Source organism: Onychostruthus taczanowskii, unplaced genomic scaffold (assembly GCF_017590055.1).
Source record: "Onychostruthus taczanowskii isolate IOZ18803 unplaced genomic scaffold, ASM1759005v1 scaffold50, whole genome shotgun sequence".
Classification (NCBI taxonomy): Eukaryota; Metazoa; Chordata; class Aves; order Passeriformes; family Passeridae; genus Onychostruthus; species Onychostruthus taczanowskii.
The window spans coordinates 2823167-2850256 of record NW_024502569.1 but is presented as its reverse complement, the minus strand read 5'-3'; the positions used below and the strand labels follow the sequence as shown (position 1 = coordinate 2850256).

General features: G+C 45.4%; 2 protein-coding genes across 2 annotated transcripts in view; one reads left to right on the top strand and one right to left on the bottom strand.

Moving 5' to 3' along the window:
- MTUS2 (microtubule associated scaffold protein 2) overlaps positions 1-21002 on the top strand; it is a 162669-nt gene extending 141667 nt beyond the window's left edge. Inside the window, exons 8-14 of the mRNA XM_041416056.1 lie at positions 2835-3049; positions 6643-6748; positions 8683-8756; positions 10226-10324; positions 10637-10756; positions 13133-13230; positions 16257-21002. Coding sequence (XP_041271990.1) covers positions 2835-3049; positions 6643-6748; positions 8683-8756; positions 10226-10324; positions 10637-10756; positions 13133-13230; positions 16257-16473 — 929 coding nt within the window. The 3' untranslated portion in view covers positions 16474-21002. The remainder of the gene's footprint in view (positions 1-2834; positions 3050-6642; positions 6749-8682; positions 8757-10225; positions 10325-10636; positions 10757-13132; positions 13231-16256) is intronic.
- The window catches only part of SLC7A1 (solute carrier family 7 member 1), a 37960-nt gene continuing 31734 nt past the window's right edge, over positions 20865-27090 (bottom strand). Inside the window, exons 10-12 of the mRNA XM_041416058.1 lie at positions 26848-26996; positions 24621-24729; positions 20865-24025 (exon numbers count right to left, since the gene is read on the bottom strand). Coding sequence (XP_041271992.1) covers positions 23916-24025; positions 24621-24729; positions 26848-26996 — 368 coding nt within the window. The 3' untranslated portion in view covers positions 20865-23915. The remainder of the gene's footprint in view (positions 24026-24620; positions 24730-26847; positions 26997-27090) is intronic.

Below are 27090 nucleotides of genomic sequence, written 5' to 3'. Positions count from 1 at the left end.
AGGAGGTATGGAGATGCATAAAAAGCCTAGATGAAGGAAAGGCAATGAGATGTCAAGTTTAAAATTTGTATTATCTGTGTTCTCAAGCATTTTGAATCCAAAGCCTTTGTGCCATCTCCTCATGGATATGCTTTCCAGTCAGAGGACACTTAACCTGCATGTGGTGGCTATGATTTGTCTGTGATTTTGGGGCCAAGGGTCACGAAGAAGAGCTCATTTCTCATGTCAGAAGGAAACAGTCCCTCTGTAAGGCCACGAGACACCAGCCCCCAGTTCCCACAGAAGCTGCACTCGTGAATGCAAAGTGCCAGGGCTGCACTGTGGCTCTGACTGTGGGTGGTGGGGGAAGGAAGGTCAGTCCACTACTAACATCTACCTTTCCCTCACCTTCCCAGCCCAGCCCGAAGTGGGTTTTGCTCATCTGTTGTGCACTCAGTGCTCAGGAGTAGGGAAGCTGCAGTAGCTGGTCTCACTTAACCCAGCACACTGCCATCCCAGGAAATGCCACCTTGTGTCAGAGTCATTTCCAGCCTGGAAGCAGCAATGCAGATACCTACAGAGAAGGAAGAAGAAAACCAGGGTGTAACTTCGAAACAGAGCAGTAATAGTTGTGCTCTGCTTGTCTTGTTCCATGTCAGTAATACATTCTTATAACTTTTCAGAGTCATTTGTTCTTTTTCCTATAAGAGTAGCTCACTTTAACAGTATCCCTGTAAGATAAATTCTGAGTTTCCAGCAGCATTAGCAGGTCGTCTGTTCAGGCATCTGTGATGGGGTCCCTGCTGGAGATGACCCAGCTGTTTCACCAGGCCCGCACAGCTGGCTCCAGCAGGGCAGGCTGTCCCACACTGGTTCCGGCTCCCTGGGCACCACAGCTGCAGATCCCTGGGCTCCAGGGCTGTTGCCTTCTGCTGTGTCTGTCCCAGGAGAGTTAGGCCCAAAGGTCCATCTCCCTGCTAAGAAGAGATCCAGTTTTTCCTCAACACCTCAGTCCTCAGCCTCATTTGTCTTAGTCTGAGACTTAGGGTAGGGATCACTCCTTCTCATTAGAGGTGTTTAATATTCTGCATAGGGCAAATTGCCTCATTTTCTGCCTCCAGGAGCATTGTTGGGTGTATGGGGAACATGCCTTGCAAGCTCACTTTCCCTGCTTCCCTCTTCCCTCCATTTTACACCTGCATCAGGGTCTGGTTTGTGAATAGTCTTGTATTGCAAGTTACAGGATGTGTTTCAGATTAACTTTCTTTTGGTTAGAGCACGTTTCGTTTCCCAGCCCTCCCTGTGTGCTGGGTAATCTCATTAGAGAGCTGGAGAGAGATGGGGTCCATTACATCTCCTATGTAAAGCTTGAGTAAGTTTGAGTTCTACTGAAGGCAGAGCTGCAAGCACAACCCCTCCTGCTCTGGGATCACTTTACATGCCAAAGATAATAAAAAAGCAAAAAGCAAGAGAGAGGGTTTAGAGTTCTAATCCAGACTGCCAGGAGACAAGACATTCCAGCTAATGTACCATTCCATTCTGGATATAAGGCAACTGGAAAACCTTTTTGTATGCTGCCACTGAGGTGCTGAACACACTGGTTCACTCTTTCAATCAGGAGCAGACAGCTTGACAGGGACAGAGTCCCTCACAGTGCTCCAGAAAATGCCAGGATCAGAACAGGAGCCTGGCAGTGTTTGTCTGGACATACTGAGCAAATCTGGATATTGGTGTCCAGTAAGTGTGGAAGCAGAGCTCTAAATAGGGTGAAAAATAGCTGTGTGGGAAGGGAATGGTTAGCTTGGGTGTCAAACTACCTTGGCATGGGTGCACCTAACATAAGCTGTAGGGACAGCACTGGTAACTTGGACAAATTATTGCTATCCTGGGAAAAATGAACACAGTCTGACACCATAGTAGAAAGAGGCAAGAAGATAGAGGTATTGAACAAATATGTTGTCATAGGATAAATATGGGTTTGAAGCTTTCAGCAGGGAGACACCTGCTCCCAATCCTCTGACTTACAGTGCCCCATGGGTCTGAGCAAGGCATGTGCATCTTGAAAGGCAAGGGAAGGATAAATATGCAGTCAGTTTGTTCAAAAACTTGATCATCTTTCTAAATCAGCTATAGGTCTAAATCAGAAAGAAGATCTAGCAGTGCCATTAGAAACCCATTTCTCCTTCTTTGGTATTCTGAATGTTATGGCCATGATGATTTTAATCACTTCTTACATGTTAGATCTTCACAAGTGAGCAAGCTTGCTCTGTTCATGTACTCAGGCTGATCTTGTCCAGCTTGCATCAAGTCTTCAATATCTGGATTTTTTGCAGCTGTTCTTTAGCAAAGGAAATGGCTGAGGACACAGTGTTTGTGACATTGCTATCCTGGGGCCTGGGGGATAATAAAGGTGAGGAACCAAATGGGGGAATGGACTGATTTTCCTTGACTTGATAGAACTGTTGGAAAACACTGGTGTGAATTCTGAGACATAGTCAGTGGGTTAGTTCACCAGAGTAAAAATTTCACACTTTCTGATTGCCTTCAGTATCAGCCTTTCATTGTACTCTCTGATGCCATGAAGCACACAAGATAGTGGTTTGAATACAAAAATATTTTAAGCAAATGTGCATTAATGGATTTGAATGATCCTTGCTGGAGCTGGAGACAGGCTTATGGGATGAGCAGCTTCGAACAGCTGGAAAAGGGGATGTACAAATCCTTCTGGTCAAGTGTTCAGTCATACCTCTCGTGCAACAGTGGAGAGAAGCACCAAGCTCATTGCCCTACCAACAGGTCCAGTGCCACTGCTTGGTCCTGGGCAGTGTGAGGACTGTGAGGTCTTGTCTCCACAGACCTCAACACGGTGAGATGGAAGAAGCTGCTGAGCGAGAAGGAGGAGCTGGAGAGGCGCTTCGAGGAGGAGGGGAAGCAGCTCCGCAGGCAGCAGCAGGAGGAGATGCAGGCGTTGGAGCAGCGGCTGCAGGAGGAGTACAAAGCCAAGAAGGAGAGCCTGCAGGAGCAGCACAGGCTGCAGCTGGAACAAGCCAAATTGCAGCATCAGGACCAGGTCAGTCTCCACCTGTTGCCTTTGAAGAGTAGTCCATTCTAGTACTGATTGGGTTCAGGTAATGAAATACATTGAACACTCCAACATGAAGACACTGGTAATGAGTTTTGAGTGGAAAAATGTAATCCTTTACTGCTGTAATAACTTTACTGCTCTTTCTCCCTATTAGTTCCACTGTTTTTTTCTACACACTAATCTGTTACATTGCCATGTCGTCTTCACATGTTTGCTGATGTTTTACAATAAAAATATTAAGATTAGTCCTGCTGCCCACACATATCTTCTCCTCAACCCACCTATTTTAGTCAATTTATGACTAAAACCAAGGGTTATAAGGGTTCCACAAAGGTAAGACCATCAGAACCAGCCCATTGTTATTTAGGCTGAATAAAGTGATAGCAGCCATGCAACACATGCTGCCTAAACATCAAGCACATGATGCACTCCAGGTCCCCTGATTGCTGCCCCACCACTGAGCCTAATCTCCTGGACTGTACATCCCAAGTGTTTCTCCTTGCTTTGCTTTCTGTGTGTAGACAGGAGTATTCTCACAAGCAGCTGCTTTTGTCTGCTGTTGTCAGAACAAACACTGTGACTCAATGCAACTGGGCTGTTTTGCCCTGGACAAACTACCTATTTCTATTCATGAACTGATTTCTAAAGATGTGTTAGAAGGTGCTATTAAATAGGTCTTTATGTTCTAAATCAGATTTTTAAAAATATTTCTCAGTAAATGGTTAGAACCTATGCTGAGCCATGTCTTTTGGTTCTCATTTCAGTGTATGCAAGTTGGTTTTCTTGCAATGCTCTTCAAATTTTCTGCTTTTCTTCCTGATATGAAGGAGGGCTTGTGTTCCCAAAAGCCTTGACGTTTTTTTTCCTTTCACTGTCAGTGTGTCAGTCTGCCTGGTAAGAAGATGCTGGCTCTAGCTGCCAAGGCTTACCTCTCCTGGATCACCTAACATCAGCATTTGTGAAGGAATTTGTTAATTTTTTGCTGAAATAGCTTATGGCTTAGCTCTGCTACTCTTTGAAGTGCTTCTGTGAGCTCTCAGGACCACAAGAACAGATGTTGATTCTTCTCCTCTCAAGCTGATCACTGCAAGAAAGCTGTTCAAAGTCATTGTAGGACTTGACTAGAAGTATGCTTATTTTTCTCATGTTTTCATCTGTTGTGACTCTATTCATCATCACGGAGGAGCAGTGGAAACACATCCTTCCCTCTGTGGGGCAAATAGTTCTTGGTTTGCTCCAGAGCTCTGTGTTCCCTGATTACTGAAAATAACACAAACATTCCTCTCCATTGCTTTGAAAGTGCTTCTGTGACCCTAGGATCTCAGAGCTTTAGCCCACATTTCCAATTCACAGTTCAGTTAGCATGATGAGTTTTAGCAGGTTTTCCCTTTGAATTCCTGCTCTGCTGTAGACCCATCCTGTGCTGAGCACTCTTGGATCAGTGGGGGCTGACAGGCCGTGCTGGAAAGCTCCTCACCAACATTTTCTGGCCAAGGAAATGGAGCTCTTGCACTGCACATGAGAAAAGCCTTGTGCTTGAGCTACCCATCTGCATGAGGGGGATTTGAATTTGCATTCTTGAAGGCAATAACAATAGCAAAATCCTTCTGACCATGGATCTGCATGTATTTCTGTATCCTTAAATCTAATTTGGAAGATACACATCCCACATTCATGGTTTCCAGTCCCAGCTTAGCCTTCCATACTGTGTTGCTTCAGTCACCACTTAGTTCACTACCAGACAGCTGTTATTTGTTTGGAGACACATTTCCTGTGTCAGGTTTTGGAGGTTCAGCTGTCTCTGAGGAGCAGAGCATGAGAGCCAAACTCCTCACAAAATGATCTTGTGTGCCAGTGCATTCTTACATCTCCTTGAAGCTAAAGGCAGAATTGCAAAGTAAAGGCTGTGATCTGTCTTGCCAGTGTTTCCCACTTGGGGTGCTCAGCTCAAGCTGTCTTGCCCAGCAGCTTACTGAACTTCTCCCACGAGAGCTCCTCTTGATTTTACTTTATTAAGCCTTAAAAATCCCACCGGAGGTATTTTCCATAGCCAGAAATAAACATGACTTGTGTTAAGTGAGGTGATCAAGCTTACAGAGTAAGTTATTAGCATCCAAGAGAGCTCTTCCCAGTGCCAAGTTGACTATCTGCCATGGAAAACTGCAGACAGGACATCACACTGGAAGATTAAAGAGAGCCATTTGGGATGTGGATATGAAACACACAGAAGACAGAAAAATCCCTACAGATAATTTGGAACATGTTTAATTTTCTTTATAGATAACTAACTTGTCAAAGATGGTGGCAGCAAGAGGACACCCCTTCACCTTCTGAGGGTGTGAGCATTGAGGTGTGAGCATTCCTAGGAAGTGCTGTTCAGTTGAGAAGCAATTAGAGTGCAAATAAAGGCTCAGCAAGGGCAAGGTAAAGAACATGGCAATGCTCATGAGGCTTCAGCTTACAGACATCACATACAAGGACACTGTGCTCTGGGACAAGCCAGGTAATAGTCCTTACCTCATTAGTAGCCCTTTGAGGCATCTGCTCCCCACCTTTCTCAGCTCTGTCATGCAATACATCAGCAGGCTGAGTTCCCATTATTTTGCAAACAGTTCTTCACCACCTAGCTATCTCCCACATTATTATGAAAATTAGTTTGGATAATTTTAAATTCCACGTTAAATGTCCAACTTTCATTCTAAGAACATGTTTTCTCCAATATGGTTGGAAATTTGGCTTCTGGTGGGTTACCTAATACATATGTTTGACAACTAAAAGCAGTGAAATAACATTTATTCCAGTCAGGGCAAACTCAGCTGCAGTAAACTTCTACCATTATTTACATAACTGTGAGCAAATAAAGCTGTTTAGAGTCAAGTCACTTAGCCATGAACAGAACAGCTGTTTCACTGTAAATGTATAATAGTTTGATCCTCTGCCTTGCCAGATATCACAGATCATATTGTGTTAAATGTAGGGAATAAAATCACTGTGGTTACAAACCCCAGAAAATCTGATGCATTGCATTCAGAAAGTGCTCTGGATCACTGAGTCAATCTTGACCAGGATTTCTTATTGTAGCTCCTTTAATGATTCATATCAAAAGTCCATCATTAGGGATCTCACTTAGCCTTTAGCCAAGTCTAGTAACAAACAATGTACTGAAGGAGTCCCAAGCCCAAAGGGTGCTCTAGAGCACAGGCTGCCCACAGCTCTCTTCCTCTGCACTCCTCACTCCCACGATGGCTGTGGGCTGTGGGCATTGTTATAATTTAGATTAATGGTATGTCGAAACTTCTGAACATTTAATAAACAGCATCTCCACCTAAGGGCTTTTTGACCTTTTGCTTTCTTATGTACCTCTTCATCACCATTAAGTTAAAGGAACAAAAATACCACCAGCAGTGACTACACGCTACCACTCAAGGCATCAACATGGCAAAACTGGCTCGGGTGCTGGAAGTGTCACATTCAGTAGATCCCTTTGCTGTCTCCAGCTCACTGGAGCTCTCCAGCAGTGGCTTGTCAGCGTGCCACAGCCTGTCTAACCATGTCTGTGCTCACTGTTGCTGGAACAGGTGGAAGATCTCACGGCTGTACATGAAGCTGCAATGTCACAGCTGGAGAATAACCACATAGTGGCCATTACAGTACTGCAGGATGAGAATGACTGCAAGATTCAAGGTAAGCCAAAGACAACCCAACAGCTACACAGCTGTTCCAGAGCAGGAATTAATGCTGTAGTGACACTCTGTAGTGACAGAGCAGATTACATAGAAAATTTTTGTTGGTCTAGTGCTTTCACGTGGGGTGGACCACCAGTTTCATGCTAGGGCAGAGAGAGAGATGTCTGCAGTCTACAGCATGTAACTTTGACCTGAGATTATCTGAGGGGTGTCCCTGGGTCAAAGATAAGTTCTTCTCTATGTGTTGCTGAATATAGAATCCAAATTCCACATCGCTTCTCACACATGATTTTTCAAGAGCCTAATCCTCAGATGCTCAGGAGGATAGAGCTCTTGGGATATCCCTGAATTTAGATGCTCAAATTCCAACAGATGCTTCTAAAAACAGCTTCCAAAATTTCATTATTTCCAGTAGCAAACTTCTGGCCATGCTGAGCAGACTAAAGCCTCTCACTGGTGCAAATCTGAACTTCAGCACTGTTGTCTTTATTTTGTGTTACAGTTTGGCCACAGGATTGATGCTGCAGACAGAGCTCTTCCCTCCCTCCCGATTCAATGTCTAAACATTTGCCTTCGTGCATGCTTTAGCTGACATTTAACAGTAATCTGTACAATCTCCCTATTTTTTCCTACATTCTAAATATCTCCAGTAGGTTTTCCCACGTTTCCTAGACCAAGCCTTATTGCTTAGCTCTGCATTGTCAATTGGAGACACGGTCCAGAGCAGAACATGAACTGAGAACAGTCTATTCTCCTCTCTCATGGGCAGAGGATGTACCTAGCACAGCATTTGTAAATTAACATGCCATTTTGAAAACAAATGAGTAAAAAGCTGATTCTTGCTTGAGGATATTCTTATCGCTCCATTTTTTCAGTATTTTTTGATGATGAAATTCAGTTGCGGTTCATCAGGCGTCTGGTGGCCGAAGTTTGTGCTCGCTGCTCGTGGTGCGGGTGTGAAATGCCCTCCTGTGCCTGGAAAAGGCACTGCAGCCGCCGCGGGCGTGCCCGGCACTGCTGCCGTGTGTCACACACCGCTGCCGTGTGTCACACATCCCTGCCGTGTGTCACACACCTCTGCCGTGTGTCACACACCGCTGCCGTGTGTCACACACCTCTGCCGTGTGTCACACATCGCTGCTGTGTGTCACACACCTCTGCCGTGTGTCACACACCGCTGCCGTGTGTCACACACCGCTGCTGTGACTGCGGCTGCTGAGCGGGGTTAGAAGGCAGAACCCATGGCCTTGGCAGGGAAAACACAAAAAATACAGTGTCCATATACTAAAAAGGCAGCTGCTACTACTCCACTGAATGATGATTTGATGCCATTGCTTTAGAGATTAAACTTTATTTCACTTTGTTTATTAAACTTTTGGTTTAGTATGCCCAGGGTGAGTTATTCTAGCAGAAAAACCTTTAATCAAGTGTTTTGTCTTTTTTGTGTCACTACTGGAATAAACCTCTTAGCTCATCTACCAGAGCTTGGGGAGAAGCACTGTCATTTGTATTTTTGCATCTCAGGTGGTGGCCCTCCTCTCTATCCCCCCAAAGAAATTGCAACCCAAGCTTTTAAATGCATCCAATTTTAAATCCTTTGATCTAGGGATTCTCACTCTGAACTGGCAAATAGCCCATTGTCAGAGTAACCCTTTCCAGATCAGAGTGCCTGGGAGCTGAGAATTCTGAGCATGTCTGAAAAATCAGAATCTGGTCACATAGAAACAGAGGTACCTGCAATCAGTGAAAGATCAGGAAACTCTGATTTTCAGAGCAATTTACCTAAGGTCACATATTGCATATTGCTACCAGTTTCCTATTCCATGTCCTAAAACTGCGTCCCAAATTGCACTTGGCTCACAACATGTGTGCTCTCCGACCCTGGTTTGCTGGACTTCACTCAGTAATGTCATGTCTGTGTAACCTCTCCAGAACTGAATACTGCTCACAAACTGGAAAAGGCACAACTAGAGGAGACATTTGAAAAGCTGCGTCTGTCGCTCCAGGTTAGCAGTTTCTTTATTTCCCACCCTGTAATGGTGCAGGGGAGCAGCTGATGGCAGCCCTGGACATGTTGCCCGCTGCCAGCACACCAGGCTCTTACCAGCCCTGGTGCCTCCTGTGCTCTGCCTGTCCAAACTGGGATAGAGCAGCAAACCCTCGGGATTTCTCCTCCCCCTGGGCTGGTTCGCAAGAGAGAGAAAACTTAAAAGGTCTTAAAGTCATCTGGATAAAGAAAAAAATGTCTTTTTGACCCTGCTGTCTGCTGGTGAATTTGAGCTCTTCCCTGCTCTATGGGGGGGACTCTGGCACCTGCAGTGGCTGTGAGCATCACCCTGTCTGCATGGTACCTGCCAGGTGGCACCCCCAGGGCTCAGAAACGGTGACATCTCCCAGTCTGGCCGTGTGCCTCTGTCTTTAACCTCCTCCCTGCTGCCTGAAGGTGGGAAAGCCGGTCCCATGCTGTAGACACATCTCCAGTCGCACCAGAGGGCAGTGCAGTCCCTGGTGCGGGCTGCCCCAGGGCTGGCCCTGCTGTGCAGCCAGGCTGTGGATGGCCAGGGTCAGCCCTGCTCATCGCAGTTCCCACATCCCACTGTTTAACACCAAGGCCAAAATCGTCTAATCCTTCTAAAAACTCCATGCTGTTCTCACTCCCTAGATGAAGAAATCTCAAGGAGTGGAGGGCAGAACTGCGCCCCTGTGACACAAGCTAAGGTTGGAAATGTGTGAACAAGTAAAGATGCCAGAGCAATTAATGCAAGCCCTGTTTGATTTCACAGGCAGAGATGAATTGCAATTTTTAAACCCCCTGACTAGCACATATTGTTGCACTGCTGCGACAGCTCGAGGCATGTCAGCAGTTTTGCAATAAGGGCTGATGTAATGTTCCAGACAAGAAATCATAACTGTGAAAGATAAAAATACCATCTTCACAGCAACTGTGGATTTTACAGGTGTGGTATAGACAGAAATGCCTTTGATGGTAACAAAAATATGATTGTCTAAAATAACATGTTGTTCCCATATATAGCTCTGAGATGAAATTATGATCATATAAATTCCACACCACTAACTCATCATTGCGTGTTACCATGTTAGAAGCTTAGAGAGAGGAAGAAAACAGGTATCTCCTGCCTCATTTGGACTCTAAGGACCACACAAATGCATGTGATATAAATGCCAGCTCTTCCAAGGAAGGGCATGTCTGTTCTCATCCAGCACAAAGTGATGGGGTGATTTAGCATCAGCCACAGGTGTCACAGGGATTTTGTGATTCCCTGAGGCTTATCAAATACCCCTTCTATTTCAAAGTGGCCTGACATAAAAAAAATATCAACTTACAGGGGTGTCTAAGCCTTATTTAGCTTCCCTGATAAACCACTGTCTGGTTTGGCAGTGCAGACTGACCAGGATGAATGTGAGTGTGCTGATAACACAGCTGATGTGTGAATTGGTGTGTTTCCCCCCCCAGGACCAGATAGACACCCTCACCTTCCAGAATCAATCTCTTAAGGCCAAAGCAGACCGGTTTGAAGAGGCTCTGAAGAAAAACACTGAGGAACAGCTGAAGGTAGATGACAACTCTTACTATACAGGCATCAAGATACATGTTCCTAAGTGTTACACATCACCTGATATAATGAAAAGCAATTGGATTCTCACTCCAGGGGCAGGGGGCAAGTCCCAGCTGAGACCCTGAATACTGAGCTCTGAGGAAGAATCTTAGCCAAAGGGGAGACAATATCAGGGGTCAAATGGGCTGCAGAGTTCCAGGTAGTTTTCAAACCACTGATTCTCCTAAGCCACAGGGTTACATGAAGGTCTCTTATGGCTGAAGATGTATGTATGGCTGACATATACAAATCCCTGATATATTTCCTAGATTGTGCGAGCTCCGTATCTACACTTAGAAAAAGATTTGAAGAGCTTAAAACATGTTCTGGAAATGAAGAACCTCCAGATTCACCAGCAGGAGAAGATGATTATGGAGCTAGAAAAACAGGTGAGTTGTCATTTTTCCTACAGAGGAGAAGGTAATACTGGAGAAGTTTGTATTACCTCTGTAATACATCACAGAGGTAATACTGGAGAAGTTTGGTTACAGCAGATGAACTTAAGAGAGGGGAGAACCCACATGAAATTGGGGCAAGACACAGTCAAAGAGGTTCACATGCATCAATCTGGGTTGCTTCTTCATACAGTACCTGCTCAGCATGTTAGGTGACATGCAAGGTGAGTGGTGAAGGAAGAATGGGGAAAGGGAAATTTATGGCAGCCCAGGGTACACCAGCCTGCACATATGCCCCTACAGGAATCAGGCAGCCTTTTAGGGCTGGAGAGGACACGTGGGGGAAGATTGAGCCATGGTGTGTCTTGCTGCTGCTCCTGCAGGCATTTAGGGAGTCATGTGTGGATTAGCAACACTCAGCAAGCAGGCCCTAGCAAGGCTTACTCTAGAGGAGCTCTCTCCAGCCCTCCAGTCATGCTTTTCTGCAGGCTATGCTGTTTTCTACTCCTTTGCTTGTGGGATTCCTTAATGAAGAACTCCCCAGTTCGCCATCAATTACATTTTTTGTGGGAAAGGGGATTCATTTTGTACAGCATAACCTGCAGTGACAGTAAAACAGTGTGGTGACAGGATGAGGCAATACCTCAGCTGGGAGCTGTGGCAGCTGGTTCAGCACAGCATTCAGTAAGATTTGTTTCCATTTACAGGGAAATTTGAGAACTCTGGTGATTATTTTGCTGAACAGATGCTTTAGTAAGTGGATGCAGAGAAAAGTGCCTCTTTGCAACTGAGGCTTATTATCTCTGCTCCTTCCAATGTGCTACTCTTGGAGCCAAGCCAGGATTTGGAAACACTGGGGGGAAAAAATCCCAAAGAACAGCCTATATAACTCCTGGTCCTTTAGCTGCTTTTGCTCATTAACTGCATACGAGTGCACAGTCCTGTTCCTGCCCTTTATCACAGTAACACACTGGGTCTGCTGTGGCCCAAAGGCACAGCTGCTTTCCATTTCAAGATACATCTTTGCAAGTGCCAGAACACCTGCAGGACACCTCCAAATGCCTCCCAAGGGAGCAAGAGGGCATTTCAAACACAGGGTCACCCTTGGCTCCTTGGCAGCTGAAAGGGAGGCTGGAAATGAAGGTGGCATAGCTACTACTTGTGAAAACTATTGAAGAAGCAGAGAGTGAGCCTGTGATGGTGATTCCTCTCTCTGAGCATTTCAAAACAGGGACAGAATCCATGTGCTGCTCTAACAAAATATACGGGGACAGACCAGAATATCTGAGAATCAGGAGTATACTTTACAATTACCTGCACAGACCAGAAAACACAACCTAAAACTGATGTCTCCACCATTAAGCGTGAGTTATTGCTATCCCCAGTGCACAGTATTTTGGATCTTTATAAAAGGTTGGGAAATTCAATAATCAAGTTCACACAGAGATAAGGTTACCCTGTGCTATCTTGTTTTCTTTCAAAAGTGTTGAATTCAGCAAAATTTTCAGCTGGAAAACCAAGGACTAAGGTGATAAAGTATGTCAAATTCAAAGCTTGGGGAAAACAGGGTACCTGAGGCTGTGGGACATGCCTGTAAACATCTTACTAATACACTGCTACTATGTCCTCAAATTCTGCCCTTGAACTGTGCTGAATAAAAGCTACCTGTGCTTGGGATAGGATTAATTTCAATTACTTACAGCTTAAAGTTAAATGTCTGGTTTAAGCCTGTCACTTAAGCTGACATTGTCAGCAGCAGTGAGGAGAGTCTTCAGAGGCCAGTCCACCTCATGAGAATGCAGCACACTCTAAGGCTGCTGCTGGGCATCATCTGCCCTGGTGGGTGACTCTTTCCTCTCCATACCTGAGGAATCATAATCCTGGAGGCTGGATGTCAGACTGTAATGTCTGGAAGATGTACATCATCCCATCTTGCACTCCTCCTTCATCACTGGACTGACCATTCGTACCACAGTGCTGGGCAACGTTCTGTGCTGGGTGGTCCTCAGGTGTCACCAGCACTTTCTCCAACCTCTGGTAATGCTGGCTCCCTGGGGGACAAAAGCTGTGGGGCACCACTGAGGAAAACATCTGTTTGCACTGAACAAAACTGAGACCCTCCTCCTCCTGCTCAGTTATAAGTAAGGGCTGGTTCAGCTCTGCCCCTGCTCGGTGCTCTGCTGATGGCCCCAGGTACTCCACCAGCATGATGTGGTGTGAGTCAGATCTCTGTGTCTCAGCTGCAGTCAAGAAAACCACCTCCACCCATCCTCAAATTTTAGAAGTTGCTCCACAGATTAATATAGAACAAATTATCTTGTATCAGGTGCTGAGTGTTCTTCAGATTTAACAAACCTTCTTTTGCTGCAGGTTGAAAAAAATTTAAAACTGGAAGAAAAAATCACCATGCTGCAACAGCAGAATGAAGAACTCAGAGCCAGGATTGAGCAAAATACTGTCATAACAAGGTTTGTGCTGGTATTTGCAATCTGTCTGAGCTTGAAAGGAGTCCACAGGTCTTAATTGTCCAAGGCTGACACTTATTGCACTTATTTCAGAAGGGGAAAAATTTATTTCCTCCTGAAAATGTATTTGTGCTCTAGTCTGCTTGTTTTATTTAAAAAAAAAAAAAAATATATATATATATGTATATATATATATGTATATATATATATATATAAGGCCATGTATCTGTCTGTGTATTTCCATGATTTTGATATGCTGCTGAGAGCAAGCTTGCCAATCATTCTGATCTCAGTATCAGTGCCCTGAGACCTGTTAGTCAGTGGGTAATGAGGATGCAAAATGGAAAAATCCGGGGAAAGACATCCTAAGGATGACATTGTCACCCAGGCAGGATTAACCTTTGGCAGGTTTTTTTCATCAGCACTGCCTTTTTGCAACCTTGTCACAATGGGACAAGGGTGACAAAGCTCCTTGTTAGGTGACATAAAAAGCAGGGTAGGATAGTCCCTGTCCCAGAGAGTTTATATCATGCTGTAAGGCTGGAGACCACAGCTGGAGCCAGGGAAAAGGGGTGTCAGAGAGTGAAACTAGAGCTGGTCCTGTCCCAGCACCACAGCTACCTAGCTGTCATGGCATCCAGAAATGATGCCACTGGCCAAAAATTTAATTTTTAGCAGATTTTTTAAACTGTCAGTGTCTCATCCCTGATTTTAGTTTTTGTCTTTCTCATGCCTCATTTCTTAGTGATTCAGCCTTTTGAAATTGTCTTCAGCGTGCAGATATTCTAACATTCAGATTGGGGTGAGAACTATATTTTCCCTCACCCAATTGTAAATACCTGTAGTACACGTCTCACTGTCTGAGGTGGATGGCTACAGCATTTCTGTGCTGGGGGAAGAAAACTGGGTATTTTTAAGGTCTGGTTCACCCCACCAGTTTGAGATGCCTGCTTTTGGGCTGGGTGAATTGTGGCCTGGAAGTGGCAGTCTCTCTCCACGCCTGGCAGCAGCCAGGGTGCCTGCTTCAGCACTTGGCATCTCTGCATTGCAGCTCCCTGTCTGTGGCTGGGAGAGCAGCACTCTCCCTCCACTCCCTGCTGGCATCCAGCCACAGCACTTTGCTTGTTGCCTGCAGCTGCATAGGTACTGCTTTCAAAAACACCTTTTAGGAGAAATTCTGAATTCGAAGTCAGCTTGGAGGAGAATAATTTTCAACAAGTAACTCTTTGGGGACAGCTGTGGGGCAGCTACAGGGACAGCCAGGGCTTTAAAGTTGGAGTTATTAAAGCAGGCATTTCCCCAGCAGCAGTAACCACCCTGATGCTGATTTCTGTAGTACTGGCCCTGCCTGGGAAGCACAGCATGAACGAGCTCAGGGAGCTGCACTGGATTAGAGCTATTTCTGCAGTCTGGGTGCCCCAGCAGATGTGGCAGCCCAGCAGCAGTGAGAGAAGGGAGGGGAAACAGCAAAGCCAGCCTCTGCAGGAGCATCAGGAGGGCTCCCAGAGGCACTGGGGTGTGAGGGGTGCACTGCAGAGATATTTCCAATTAAGGACAAGGGCAGGTACAAAGGGAAGGACAAGAGCCTTTCAGGTAGATCATGACCCAGTTTTGGATGTGAGAGCTCCACAGAGCCCCTGCTGGGACTTCCCCAAGAACATGAGTAAATGATCTGATCTCCCAGCACTTCAGATCCTCCCTCCAAATCAACCAGCATTTTTTTTGGTCCTTTGGACTGGGGATGTCTGAAGAATGATAGTTTCCAACAGCCAAGAGTTCAAGGTGACTCTGCTTGCCACTGCTCACTTCACATTTCAGAACTTTCAGGGACTGGGAGAAGAAAGAGACGTATTCTTAATTACCTGAGCTACATTTTTGTAGGAATTGAGGCTAAAAAAGCAAAAATTCTTAAAAAATGTCTTTAAAAAAACGTCTTTTTTTCTCCAACCCCACCCTCTCATAGACTTCTGGTAAGTGGACCAGCAGTCCATGACATCTGCTACAGCCTTCAGGCTACACCCAGAAAAGCAATTGTACAGAATTTTTTGTATGCGGCCAAAATCCACACCCAGCTGCTGCTGAACCCTGAAAACGCCTACGGGAAGGTTGGGCTCCTCCCTGCTAATTCCTATAAAACCCCAAATTGCCAGTAAATCAGGTTAGGTGCCTGCCCAGAGCTGCCACAGGTTGATCACATGAGGAGCTGGCTCTTGCTCAAGCGTAGTGGGGCTGCAGAAGCCTGGTGTTCCTGCATGCATCCTTTGGGACATAGGTGCTGTCAGCACATGCCCAAAACACGTCTGGATCAGGTCCCACAGTCTACTTGCCCTGCCCCATTTATTTCAAAACCAGTCACCACCTGGCTGATGAGTGCAGACTCACTAAGGCTGTGGTGCCTATAGGAGATTTCCACGCCCCAGCTCCAGAAAAGCCATGAAGTTACTGGGCATTCTGGGGAGAACACCTCCCTGATCGTTACTGGTGAAGTTTCTCTAATGTTGCAGTCAGGAATAGAGGCTACTTTGGGACCAAGGAGGAAGGAGCTAGAGAAGGATGCATAACCTCATGACCTTTTACAGAGTAGAGGGAAAGCCTTGAAGCTGAGCTGTGTCCTGCATCAGGACATCAGCTGGAATTCAGAGCATGGAAAGGCCAGACTGCTCTTCCTTTGCATACTGTAGCAGCAAGTTGAAAAAATCATGGATGCAAATGCTGTCACCCCTCTTTGCACTTACTCTGACACTCCACAAGGCCAGGGAGAAAGGCTGGGGCTCATCCCACCTAAGCTTTGGCAGCCGAGATGCCTCAGAGAGGTGTACAGCAAAGACACAGCTGCATCTGGAAGCAGAATCAGACACTGGGGGGAAGCTATGACTTGTGGAGATGACTTTCTCACCCAGCACCGAAGAGATCTGGGGACAGCTGTGCCCCAGCTTTGACAGCTCAGCCCTAGGGGCAAGGGGTGCCTGCAGGAATGCCACCATCTTTGCCCTGGAGTGCCTTATATGTCATCCTACTTCTCTCTCCAGGCAACTCTCAGAGGAGAATGCAAATCTTCAAGAATACGTTGAGAAAGAAGTGGAGGAGAAGAAGAAGCTCAGCAGGACTAACGAGGAGCTGCTCTGGAAGCTGCAGGAGGGAGATGCCGTGAGCCCCGTCAAACTCCCGCCCGCAGCATCCACTCCTTTTTATCGCTGCTCATCAGGGAACTCCTCTCCAGCAAAAGTCAGAACCTTGAGGCGATGAATTGGCAGCTGTGTGCCCAAGGTTCCCTGCCTTTTATGCATTTCCAGTCTGCAAATTGTTACCATCCAAGGAAGTACTACCATCAACAGGCGCCCAGGGTTCATGGCTGCAAGCATGTTCAGTAGCTGCACAGCTTTACACTAGGCAGGGTACTCTTACAGTCCCCATACAGAAATCCTTGGTTCTGACATGTTGATTAGGGTAGCAAAAAAGATAGCCAAGAACTAGAAGAGCAGAAAGTTAGGATAGCAAAAGGTTTAGTTTGATGTGTGAACGTTTTAACTATGGTTAGAGCCAAAAGTTGGGAAATGCTCTATTAATGGTTCATCAGAATGAACTTTTGCTGCAGTATTTCAGGTTAGTTGCAAATTGTGTGAATATTTCTGTATATGTGTCTGTGTTTATATACATGTATGTATTGTACCTTTATACCTATATATAGACGCACACACATATATATGTAGTTGCAGATGTTCTGAATTACATTTTTTATATTATTGGATACTACTAAGTGCTGATATATTTTCATTACAGTCAGCAGTTTTCTAACTCGTGCCTAAGACTTGTATTTAAACAAAATGCATTTCTGTTTAGCCTCCCAGGAATTATTTATACCCAACCTAGAAGAAAGTTACACAGAAGTAGAAGCGCCTTCCAAGTGACCACCAAGTGGTACTCTATGTTACATGAACACCAGCGAATTTGAAATTCTAAGACAGTACTGCCTTCAAAACCATCACCTTTGCATTGAACACCAGAAAAGTTATGCATACCATCCACTGCTTTTTAACTCTTAGCATTGATATTGTAAGTGGAGATAGGCTAGAGATGAGAAAACTGAGAGTTTTAGCAAATTTGGTAGAGGTTACTGGTTAACATGGTTCAATTTTAGTGTCTTTATTTCAATCCCAGTCAGATCTTATCTTGTTTTACCTTGTCGTGGTTAGGATGCAAGCGAAATCTCTGGCTGTAGATTTCTGTCCATTTTGTTTTATTTCAAGCCCCAGAAGCAAGAAGGAGAAAATAATTTGCTTATCCTTGACATTTGCTGGATGAGAGGTTTCCAATAGTAAGATGAGATACTGGGCATCTGCTAGGGCTCTAGCTTCCTTCCACCTCAAATGCCAAATAGAGCATAGCCAACTTCATAGGTGCAGATGAAGCCAGAATTTTGTTCCTCCCACAAATCTGCATTATTTCACATTGCTACAGCTTACCCAGAGTTACAGAGCACTTTGAAGATTCATGCAAATGAGTGGCTAAACTACCTTTAACTTTCCCATCTAGAAGCAAAAATGTTCACCCAGGCTTGGGGTGATCTCCCACCTGAGGGGATGGTGAGACCAAGGGGTAGTTGGGGTGAGACTCTCTGCAGGGCCCTCATGGGCATTGCTAACAAGATAAAAATATCCCTGAGCATAATTCAAAAAACAAAGAGATCTGTGGGATGCTTTTCTACCCAGCTTAGGGCAAAGAGCTTGCCTGCAGGCCTGCTCTGTGCACTGGGGTCCAAGTTAGCAGGGCGACAGTACCTGGAGGAAATCCCTGAGGTGCAGGCGTGCTGCAGGGAGGGTGGCATTGCACAGCCCTGCCATCCTGCTCAAGTGGGAGCTGTGCTTCAGCTTTCCTGGGAAATACTCAGGATTCACAGACTGCAGCTTAGATACAGCTTCAACCACTATCAAAGCACCTGTGGCCTGTTCCACAGTGTTAAAAAGAAAGATGATTTTTTTTTCTCCTTTTTAGAGAAATTTATTTTTGTAGCAGCTTTTGCATGGTGCTGTGATACTGAGTAAATTGAGCATCTTCTTAGAATAGATCATGCCACACCAGCTACTACTGTTGAAATGCATTGCTAGATTTTAGTGTGTCCAGCAAGAACAACATGAAAGATAGATAAATAGCACGCACATGCACACAAAGACCCTTCTTGCCATGTATGACTTTAATCATTTTGACACTTGGTAACAGCTATTTGCAACACCTACAGCACTGTCATCTTCCATTCCACCAACAGAATTCTGAGACAGTGAGATCACAGACTCAGAGGGTGATTTGGGCTACAAGGGAACTTTATGACTGTCTAGTCCAGCCCCCACTGCCATGAGCAGGGACACTTTCCACTAGACCAGGTTGCTCAGAGCTTCATCCAGCCTGGCCTAGAACACTTCCAGGAATGGGGTATCCACAACTTCTCTGGGCAACCTATTCCAGTTTCCTACCACTCTCATTGTAAAAATTCTTTTCCTTATGTCCAATCTAAATCTATCCTCTTCCAGTTTAAAATTGTTGTCCCTTGTCAATCACTACAGGCCCTGGTAAAAAGTCTCTCTCCATTTTTCTTATAGGCCCCCTTGAGGTTCTGGAAGGCTGCTAAAAGATCTCCCCTAAGTCTTCTCCAGGCTGAACAACTCCAAGTGTCTTGGCCTGTCTCCATAGAAAAGGTGCTCTAGCCCTCTAAGATCTTTGTGGCACTCCTCTAGACCCACTCCAAGAAGTCCATGTCCTTCTTACCCCCAGAGCTGGATGCAGCACTCCAGGCTGGTTCTCACAAGAGCAGAGTAGAAGGGCAGAATGCCCCCCTTGCCCTGCTGGCCATGCTGCTTTGGATGCAGCCCAGGACATAAGTGACTTTCTGGGCTTTGAGCAACCAATGTTGGTTCATGTCCAGCTTCTCATCCAGCAGTATTCCCAAGTCCTTCTCAGCAGTGCTGTTTTCAATACCTTTATCCCCCAGCCTGTATTCATACCAAGGGTTGCCCTGACCTAGGTGCAGGACCTTGCACTTGGTGTTACTGAACCTCATGATGTTCACATGGCCCCACCTCTCAAGCACGTCCAGATCCCCCTGGATGGCATCCCCTCCTTCCAGTGCACCAACTCACCTTGGTGTCAACCCACAGACTTGCTGTGGATGCACCTGATCCCACTGTCTGCATAATTTAAGCTATTACACAGTAATATCTTACATATCGGTCCCAATACTGACCCCTGAGGGGCACCACTTCTTACTGAAGTATCTCCCCAATTTAGGATGCTGTGTGGGACTATGTCAAAGGCCCTGCAGAGTCCAGGTAAATGACATCAGTTGCTCATCCCTCACTCACCAACACAGTCACACCATTGCAGAGGGCCATCAGATTAGTCAGAGTGGCTTGTTGGTAGTTTCTAGGATTCTCCTTTTTCCCTTTGTAAAAATGGTTGAGATGATACCACTGGAGTTGTTATCTTGATGCTACTCAAAACTTTAAATGCACTAAAGCATATTCTTGGCCCAGGACAGGATGGCTGAATCTGTTGTAATTTATTAATCTTTCCCCTTTATATCTGGTGCTTTCCTTATCACTTTGTTGGTTTAACATCATATTCAAGAGATGCTTCCAGCAGTGAATTGGGAGTAGGGCTTTTACGGTGGGAAAACTGGGACTGAGCCTAGCTCCATCGGCATTTGTTATCATTGCCAATCCCTTTCCCATCTAATTTTGCCTCCCAATCCTGCCTCTCACTGGATTCTTCTTGGCACACCCTCTGGGGCCTGCCCAATTGCTAGCAAAACTGCAGGAAGTTCTGCCTAACCAGAAGGACCCAGCAACCTGTCCCCGTGGGGGGTGTGAAGAGTGGCTCTTTCTGGTGCAAGCCCAGAAAGAGACTTTTTTCCCCAAAAAAAGGTTATTCCTTTTTTATACTTTTCCTCTGTCCTATCTTTCTTTGCCTCTGCATGCTGAAGTAGGTGCAAAAGAATAGCCCAGGTCACTCGGACAGTGGGAGGAAGGGAGCAGCCCCTGAATGGGGCAGCCATTCCCAGGGAATGGAGATCCCTGGATGCAGGGCCAAGCTGGGAAGGGGAAGTGTTTGCTTTTGCAGGGCTGGAAACTTCCTGAATGCCATGGCCACTGTGGGGACTTTCCCATTTGAAATAGGATGGCCTTTGGCAGCAGAGGGAATGTAGCTAGCACTAAGCAGAAAGAATTTCATCACCTCTGTCTTTAAGGAAGCTGTTTGGTTTCGTTAATCTTTACTCAATGCAGAAGGGTGTAGCAGCAATAAAACCAGCTACAGCTGCTCCCAGGGGGTTCCAGAGATGGGCACTGGGAGCAGATGTATCAGCCATGGGATGGCAGAAGAGCCAGCAGCGAGCGGGGCATGGGAAATTCCTTTTCATTGTGGGAAGTTACCATTTGTCCCTGCTGGGATTGCACCTCCAGTGACTGCTGGCACAGATGGGTTGACTCACTTGATGCACAGCAGCAAAGGCTTGTGGTGTTGGCAGGCGGGGGGAGAAAAGGAAAAACTATCAAGTGCAAAATCAGGTATTTTGTCTCTGCACTGATGGTGGTTGTGTCCCATGGACACTCTGAGGAGCCTCTGTACAGTTTCCCATGCAGCAGGAGTTCTGTGGTCCGGTTTATTATGTGGCTAATGATTACAGGAAGAGTTTGTATTATTTCAATTATGATGTACAGATAAGTGTAATATATTCCTGATAATAAATCTGTGCGCCAGTGCACCTGTGGGCTGACGGATACAAACCAGCATGTCCTGCCGTGTTTTCTGTGTACACAGAAACTGGGATGAATGGGAAACAAAGCAAAGCCCATTAGAGGGTTACCCCATTAAGGTAAAGACAGAAGCTAGTCATTAGCTTCCTGGCAGCAGGGCTGGTCAGCTGCCTTACCTGACAGTGGCTCAAATGCTATGAGTTTCCATGGACTCATTTTCTAGGATAATTCCAATATGACTGTGGCTGCCAGAACAGTGATTGTCGTCTGCAATGTTTCCATAAAGGAGTTATGCTGCAGCACGTGGTAACAGGAACGCTTCTGCCAGTGGTTCAGGCTCATCAGCAAACACCTGAACTCCCCAATGTTCCAGTTCACTCAGTTTCAACACCCCAACTCCTGCCCCCTTCAGCCTGCCCTCCTGCTGAGAGCCACAGAGCTGCTCAGGCTTTGCCACAAGGATTAAAAAGGGACCGGGTCATACCCTACCTCGGGAACATGCCTGACAACATCCTTCTGAAAGATTTTTCACCAGGCCCTTGGCTTGCTCAGCACAGATGAAGCTTTGGTAAGGACATAAGCTTCATGTTTTCACTGAACAGAAGCTGGTAGCCAGGTAGGAAAAACATCCTTATATTTTTAGTACAATACAAAACTTTGATCCTGTCTGAGTTTTCATCTTGTTGCCCTCCCACATTTTCAGTGTCTTTTGGGAGGCTGTGGAGTGCGTTGAGCTTGCCTGTATTTAAACAAAATAGACTTTGACTTAGTGGCTTTTAATTTCTATATCAATCCCTCCCTGCTTGAGTAAGACTTTGTATATGCACAAGGAGCAAAGACTTGGCAGATGGTCAATACCCAGTGACTGGAGCAGACCCCCAACTTCATTCTGTGGGGGAAGCTGCACTCCTAACACACTCTGAAGTGCAGCTAGGAGGCAGTGAACACATTGCCTTCACTTCCTCAAATTGCAATCCTGTCAAGAAAAGCCTCCCCGTGTACTAGAATTAAAAGATGAAAACACTTCAATGGGCAGAAAGGCTATCAAGTCTCTTGGAGACATGAGAAATGGTCCACAATCCAGCCATGAAATCCAGGAGATGGTCTGATTCCCTTTTCTGCTGCATCAGATGCCTGGTGAGATCCTGGGCAAGCCATGTACGAGTCTGTTCAGTTCTCCAACTCAATGACAGGCGCAAGAGCCTGTCGCTTCATCAGCAAGAGCCATGCTGACAAACCAATTAAAGACTGTCCAGTGTTCAGAGGCAGTAGTATGAAGGACACCTAGGAAAGCACCTCACATCGGGAAAGGGGATTCCTGCAGTATTTATCTGGGATGCTCCAACCCAGAAGTGTTTGAGAGCAGGCTGGACAGGGTTTTGAGCAACCTGATCTAATTAAAGGTGTCCCTGCTGATGTCACGTAAGCTGGACCAGATGATCTTCAAAGGTCCCTTTCCAACCCAAACTGTTCCACAATTCTATGATTTGTTTTTCAGTACAGGCTGAAGCGTAAATTTAGATCAGTGGCATTACTTGGGCATGGCTCACCTTCACGGTGCTTTAATAAGCCTTTTTAGGGTAGTGGATTAATTTGGCTAGGGAAAGCTATTAGAGAGAATTAAAACAAAAAAAAAATCTTCTTACAGCCAAAACCAAGGCATTGCCAATCAAATACAGACCCTCAACTCCAAATTTCCCACCTTTCACTACCGCAGGCTCTGGAGACAATCTCCAGCCCCAAAGGCAAAGCTCCCCTCAGCAAGTCAGACCCTAGAGCTTGATGGTGTTTTCTGGGCTGCACACTCTGACGGGACTGAAAAGTCCCCGCACACCCCCACAGCATGCCCTGGGCAGGTGGCTGACACCAGGCATTCCTCATGTAAGAACTTCATGCCTCTGAGGATTCTCCAGTGCTTCCCTCCCAGGGCAGGAATGTGCTCCACCCACCAATGCCAAACCAAAGCTGCTAATGCCAGGCAGCCAGCACGGAAGACTGATGCGGGGGGAGGAACTCGCTGCACTCGCTGTCAGAGCTAGCTCAGTTCTGCTGGCCACCCCCACCCACTACAGCGACACCACTGGTGATTTCTGAGGCAAAGAGGCAGGACTGCTCTTTGGAGACACCCATTGTTTTCAAGTCTTTGCAGTACTTGCACGACATGGTTTCCTGACTAAAGCTGGCAGTTCCTCTGTGGAGTGTACAGTCGGGAGAAACACCTGCTGGTGTTACTGTGAGCTGGTGAGCGATCGCTCACCTGACAAGCAGCAACCATAAACCTTCCCAACATTTCACAGCAGTGACATGCTTTAAAGCATGTGAGCACGTAGCTAAAAAACCCAGTTAAATAAAAACAAAAAAGGTAAGACCTGATATTTTAAAGAATGCAAATCTTGCAGTGCTTTGTTAACCTGGGGAAATCTAGTGATTGGTGAAAACCTTTTTTTTTTTTGTATGTGTGCATACACAGAGGGTACAGCTCACATAGGGTGAAGGATGGATACTGGTCTATGCCTGGCAGTAGCACTGCAAAACCTGCTCCATGTAAAATTGAGTAGAATATCTGTTGGGAGGTAATTCCTGGGGCTACTGAAAGAAGGACATTTGTGAGGCCTGGTTTCGCAGCAGCAGTTGCACACAGAAGCAGTTCTCTTTCTAGACACTGGGGAAAAAAAAAACACAACCGGAGAGGGAGAGAGGGAAGCACCCCAGATGAGCTGCCAGTGCTGCTGGGAATATGCCAGAGTTGTGTCTTTTCATCCTGTGGTCCCTTTTAACTGTGCTGCTAAACAAACTGCAAGCTGCAGTAACCAAGTTGGGGAGGCCTGCATTCTGCTTCCTTATTTCTGCATAACTGATTACAGGTGTAATCTGGTTCAGGATCCCCACCACAAAGTTTTTTTCACTGCAGCCATTCTTTCAGTCGCCTTAAGTCAAACACAGTCATTTACAGCTGTCTGAGCCAGTGTCTGTGTTTCTCTCCGCTTCTGCTGAGGCTGCGTAGCTGGCTTCCACACTGTGCCATATTCCATAGGTAAAGTAGATGACAAAGCCTGTGGAAGCCAAGGGAAAGGGCACTGTTAGCTCTGTAAAGAAACAGAAACCTTTACTCACAGCCACTGACACAAGTTACACCAGTCTAAGTCCAGCCATCCTCATGGTTAGCTTCTAGCAGACAGCCACTATCTTCTCTAGGGGAAAAAAGCCATTAACACAGGCAGCAGTCTTTAAAAGTCAATCTATCCCAGCCCCAAATGGGATCCTGATTTGAGCATTTCAGACAATTCAGCCTTATCTACGTGGCTGCTGGGAGCATCTTGGGATGCAGCTCAGCTTCTTCAGCTCCAGAAGCACAAGCTCCACCACCTGGACAGCAGCGCAAGGCCAGCCAACAAGGAAAGCTCTGTGGTTTCTGCTGGCAACAAGACCCATAAGATGGTTCATGGGTTATTGTTTTGTCCACACAAAGGCTTCAAGACCCTTGAATTTGAAACAAAGCTTGTTACAGGCTGACTAAAGGGCTTCAGTCAAGTCACCAGGGTTGCCCAAGGATGACCAGAGTGTAGAATCTCTTCCTGGAGTGCTATAATAAATGTATGGTGAACAAAATCTATAACTTTGCACATAGCGTTTTTCACTTAAACTCACCTAGGAGCATCCAGATTGCAAACCGAATCCACGTGCCTGCATCTAGCTGCATCATGAGGTAAACATTCACAAAAATACTCCCAACAGGAAGAAAGGGCAAAAAAGGTACCTGAGAAAGAACAAGGGATATGTTACATCTACAAGCACAGTTAATGAGCAGGAACGAACATCACATCCCTTGTAAATGGGAAATGATGGCTGTTACCAACTCTTCAGCTGCCAGATGTGAACAATGCTGTTCACCTGTTTTAAAAGCTTGTTTTGTGGTCTAGAAGGAGGCAAGAGGCAAATTTTAGTGGCAATACTAAATACTTGTGGGGCAAAGGAGAGAAGAGTAAAAACCAAGGACTGTATCATGACAAGCACCTATTGAAGACCAAGAGAAGAAGGTAAGGGGAATGTCAGAGGAGGGACCTGAGGAACTTCACCCATCAGGTACCAAAGCAATGAAGCAATAGAGAGCAAATTATCCCAAAGCAAGGAAAACCAGCAAATACTGCAAGAGGTGACTATAGCGGTACCAAGAATGCCTTAGTGGTGTGAGAATCAAAGAAGAATGAGACAGCAAAGCCAAAATGCAAAAATAAGAATACAGAAAATAGCATTGCAAATATAAAATCAAACAAGGCAGATTATAATACTAAAAAAGTTTCTGAATATGGTGAAATTAAGTGGAAAGTGAACTTCACTCCTAAGGGAAAAAGGAGATCTACAAAAACAAACAGGCAGAAATGTGGCCTTTCTTAATTTAAGCTTTGCCAAAAAAAATTTATGTAAAGTAGCTGCTCACATCATTAGACAGAGGGGATAGGCACACAAATTGGAAAAGAGAAGAAGAATATTTTTCTGGGGTTGGTTTTGTCAAGTCAGTAGAGACAAATAAAATTTCCCTAGGTGGGTGAGTTATGTACCCAGAGATTGCAGAAGTGATCTCTGAACTATTAAATAAGCAACTCTGAGAGCCCTTAGTAGATGGGTGAAGTCTCTGAAGACTGGGGAAGGGAGAAAAATTACATGTTAAAAATACAGTAAAACAACTGGGAAACAAACAGGTCAGCCTTGGATTTCCAGAGTGATTTTGGAGAAAAATCATCAGCAGGTTGTAAATGCCCAAAGAACAGTAAAGAGATAAGAAACAAGGTTGTCAAGCATTGGAACAGGCTACCCAGGGAAGTGGTGCAATCATCATACCTGGAGGTGTATAAAAGACATGTAGAGTGGCACTGAGGGACATGGTTTAGAGGTGGATTTGGCAGCCCTGAGCTAATGGTTGGACTTGATGATCTTAAAGGTCTTTTCCAACCAAAATTCTATGATTTTATGATTACAGATTTAGCTGTGTCAGGTATAATTTCTTTTTCTTTGACAGGACAGTGGTTGAGGGGAAAAAAAAAAGAGGTGAGATATCCTGAGCAAAAGGTGAATAGACCTCCTCAGAAGTATGTTCAGAAAATACAATCTAGTGAGAATGCATACATTTTTTGCTCCTGGACATTTCTGTTTCCACCTTTGGGACCATTACCCCAAAATGAGCTGCAAACACAACCTTGGAAAACTGGCTGTATTAAGTTACTAAAATCTGTGAATTTACTGAAAATTTTTAATTGAAGAGCAATCCAAATGAAAGCAGTTTAGAGGATGGAATTATAACCCAAAATCAATTTAATAAATTGCAGAGCTACCTGAAATCAATATGACAAAGCATGGCTTTGTAGGATTATGCTGGGAGAAAAACCCCATCCCAGTGTTTCTTTAATACAGAAAGGATGGTGTGCTTGGAGAGGGCAGGAAAACTACAGAGTTCCTCATACTTAAGGTTGTTTAAGAGAGAATGGTCATCCCTTAGCCTCTATGGGGACTAAGGAGGACATGAAAGTGCACTTAGAGCCTTAGATCTTTGCAAACAAGATTACTTCTTGTGTTTTCTCCTTCTGTATCCATGATCTGATGTGGCCCTTCACAACCATCCCCTTTCTTCCAGTGTCTGTCTGTTCCCTATCCTATAACCATGTGCTTTCAAAGGCAGGGTCCTGCCCTTCCCTTCCAGCCACACCACTGCAGCAGGTTCTGCCTTTCCAGCTTCTCCTGGATAGCAAAGCTGACATCATGCTTATAGTCTATGCACATCCATTTGGCCAGTGTCCCCCTTCTGATACAACACATGCACTTCCTCCTCCAACCACCTCCCAGACACCTCTTTTCTAGCTACATGTCCCAGGACACTCACCTTAAAGGAGAGTTTGGTTTTGCTTTCAGGCTGTTTCCGTATAATGAAGATGATAGTGACAACAAGGATGGCCGCAATAATCTGTACAGTGTTTATCAGAATGTTTGGCTCAAGGGAAGTCAGGATACAGATACCCACAATAAGGAAACCTGTGAACAGACACCAAAGGTTACTGATTTTTATTTTCTTTTTAGGTATAGGGAAAACCCAAGAACAAATCATAAGCAGGCAAAGCAGAATCTG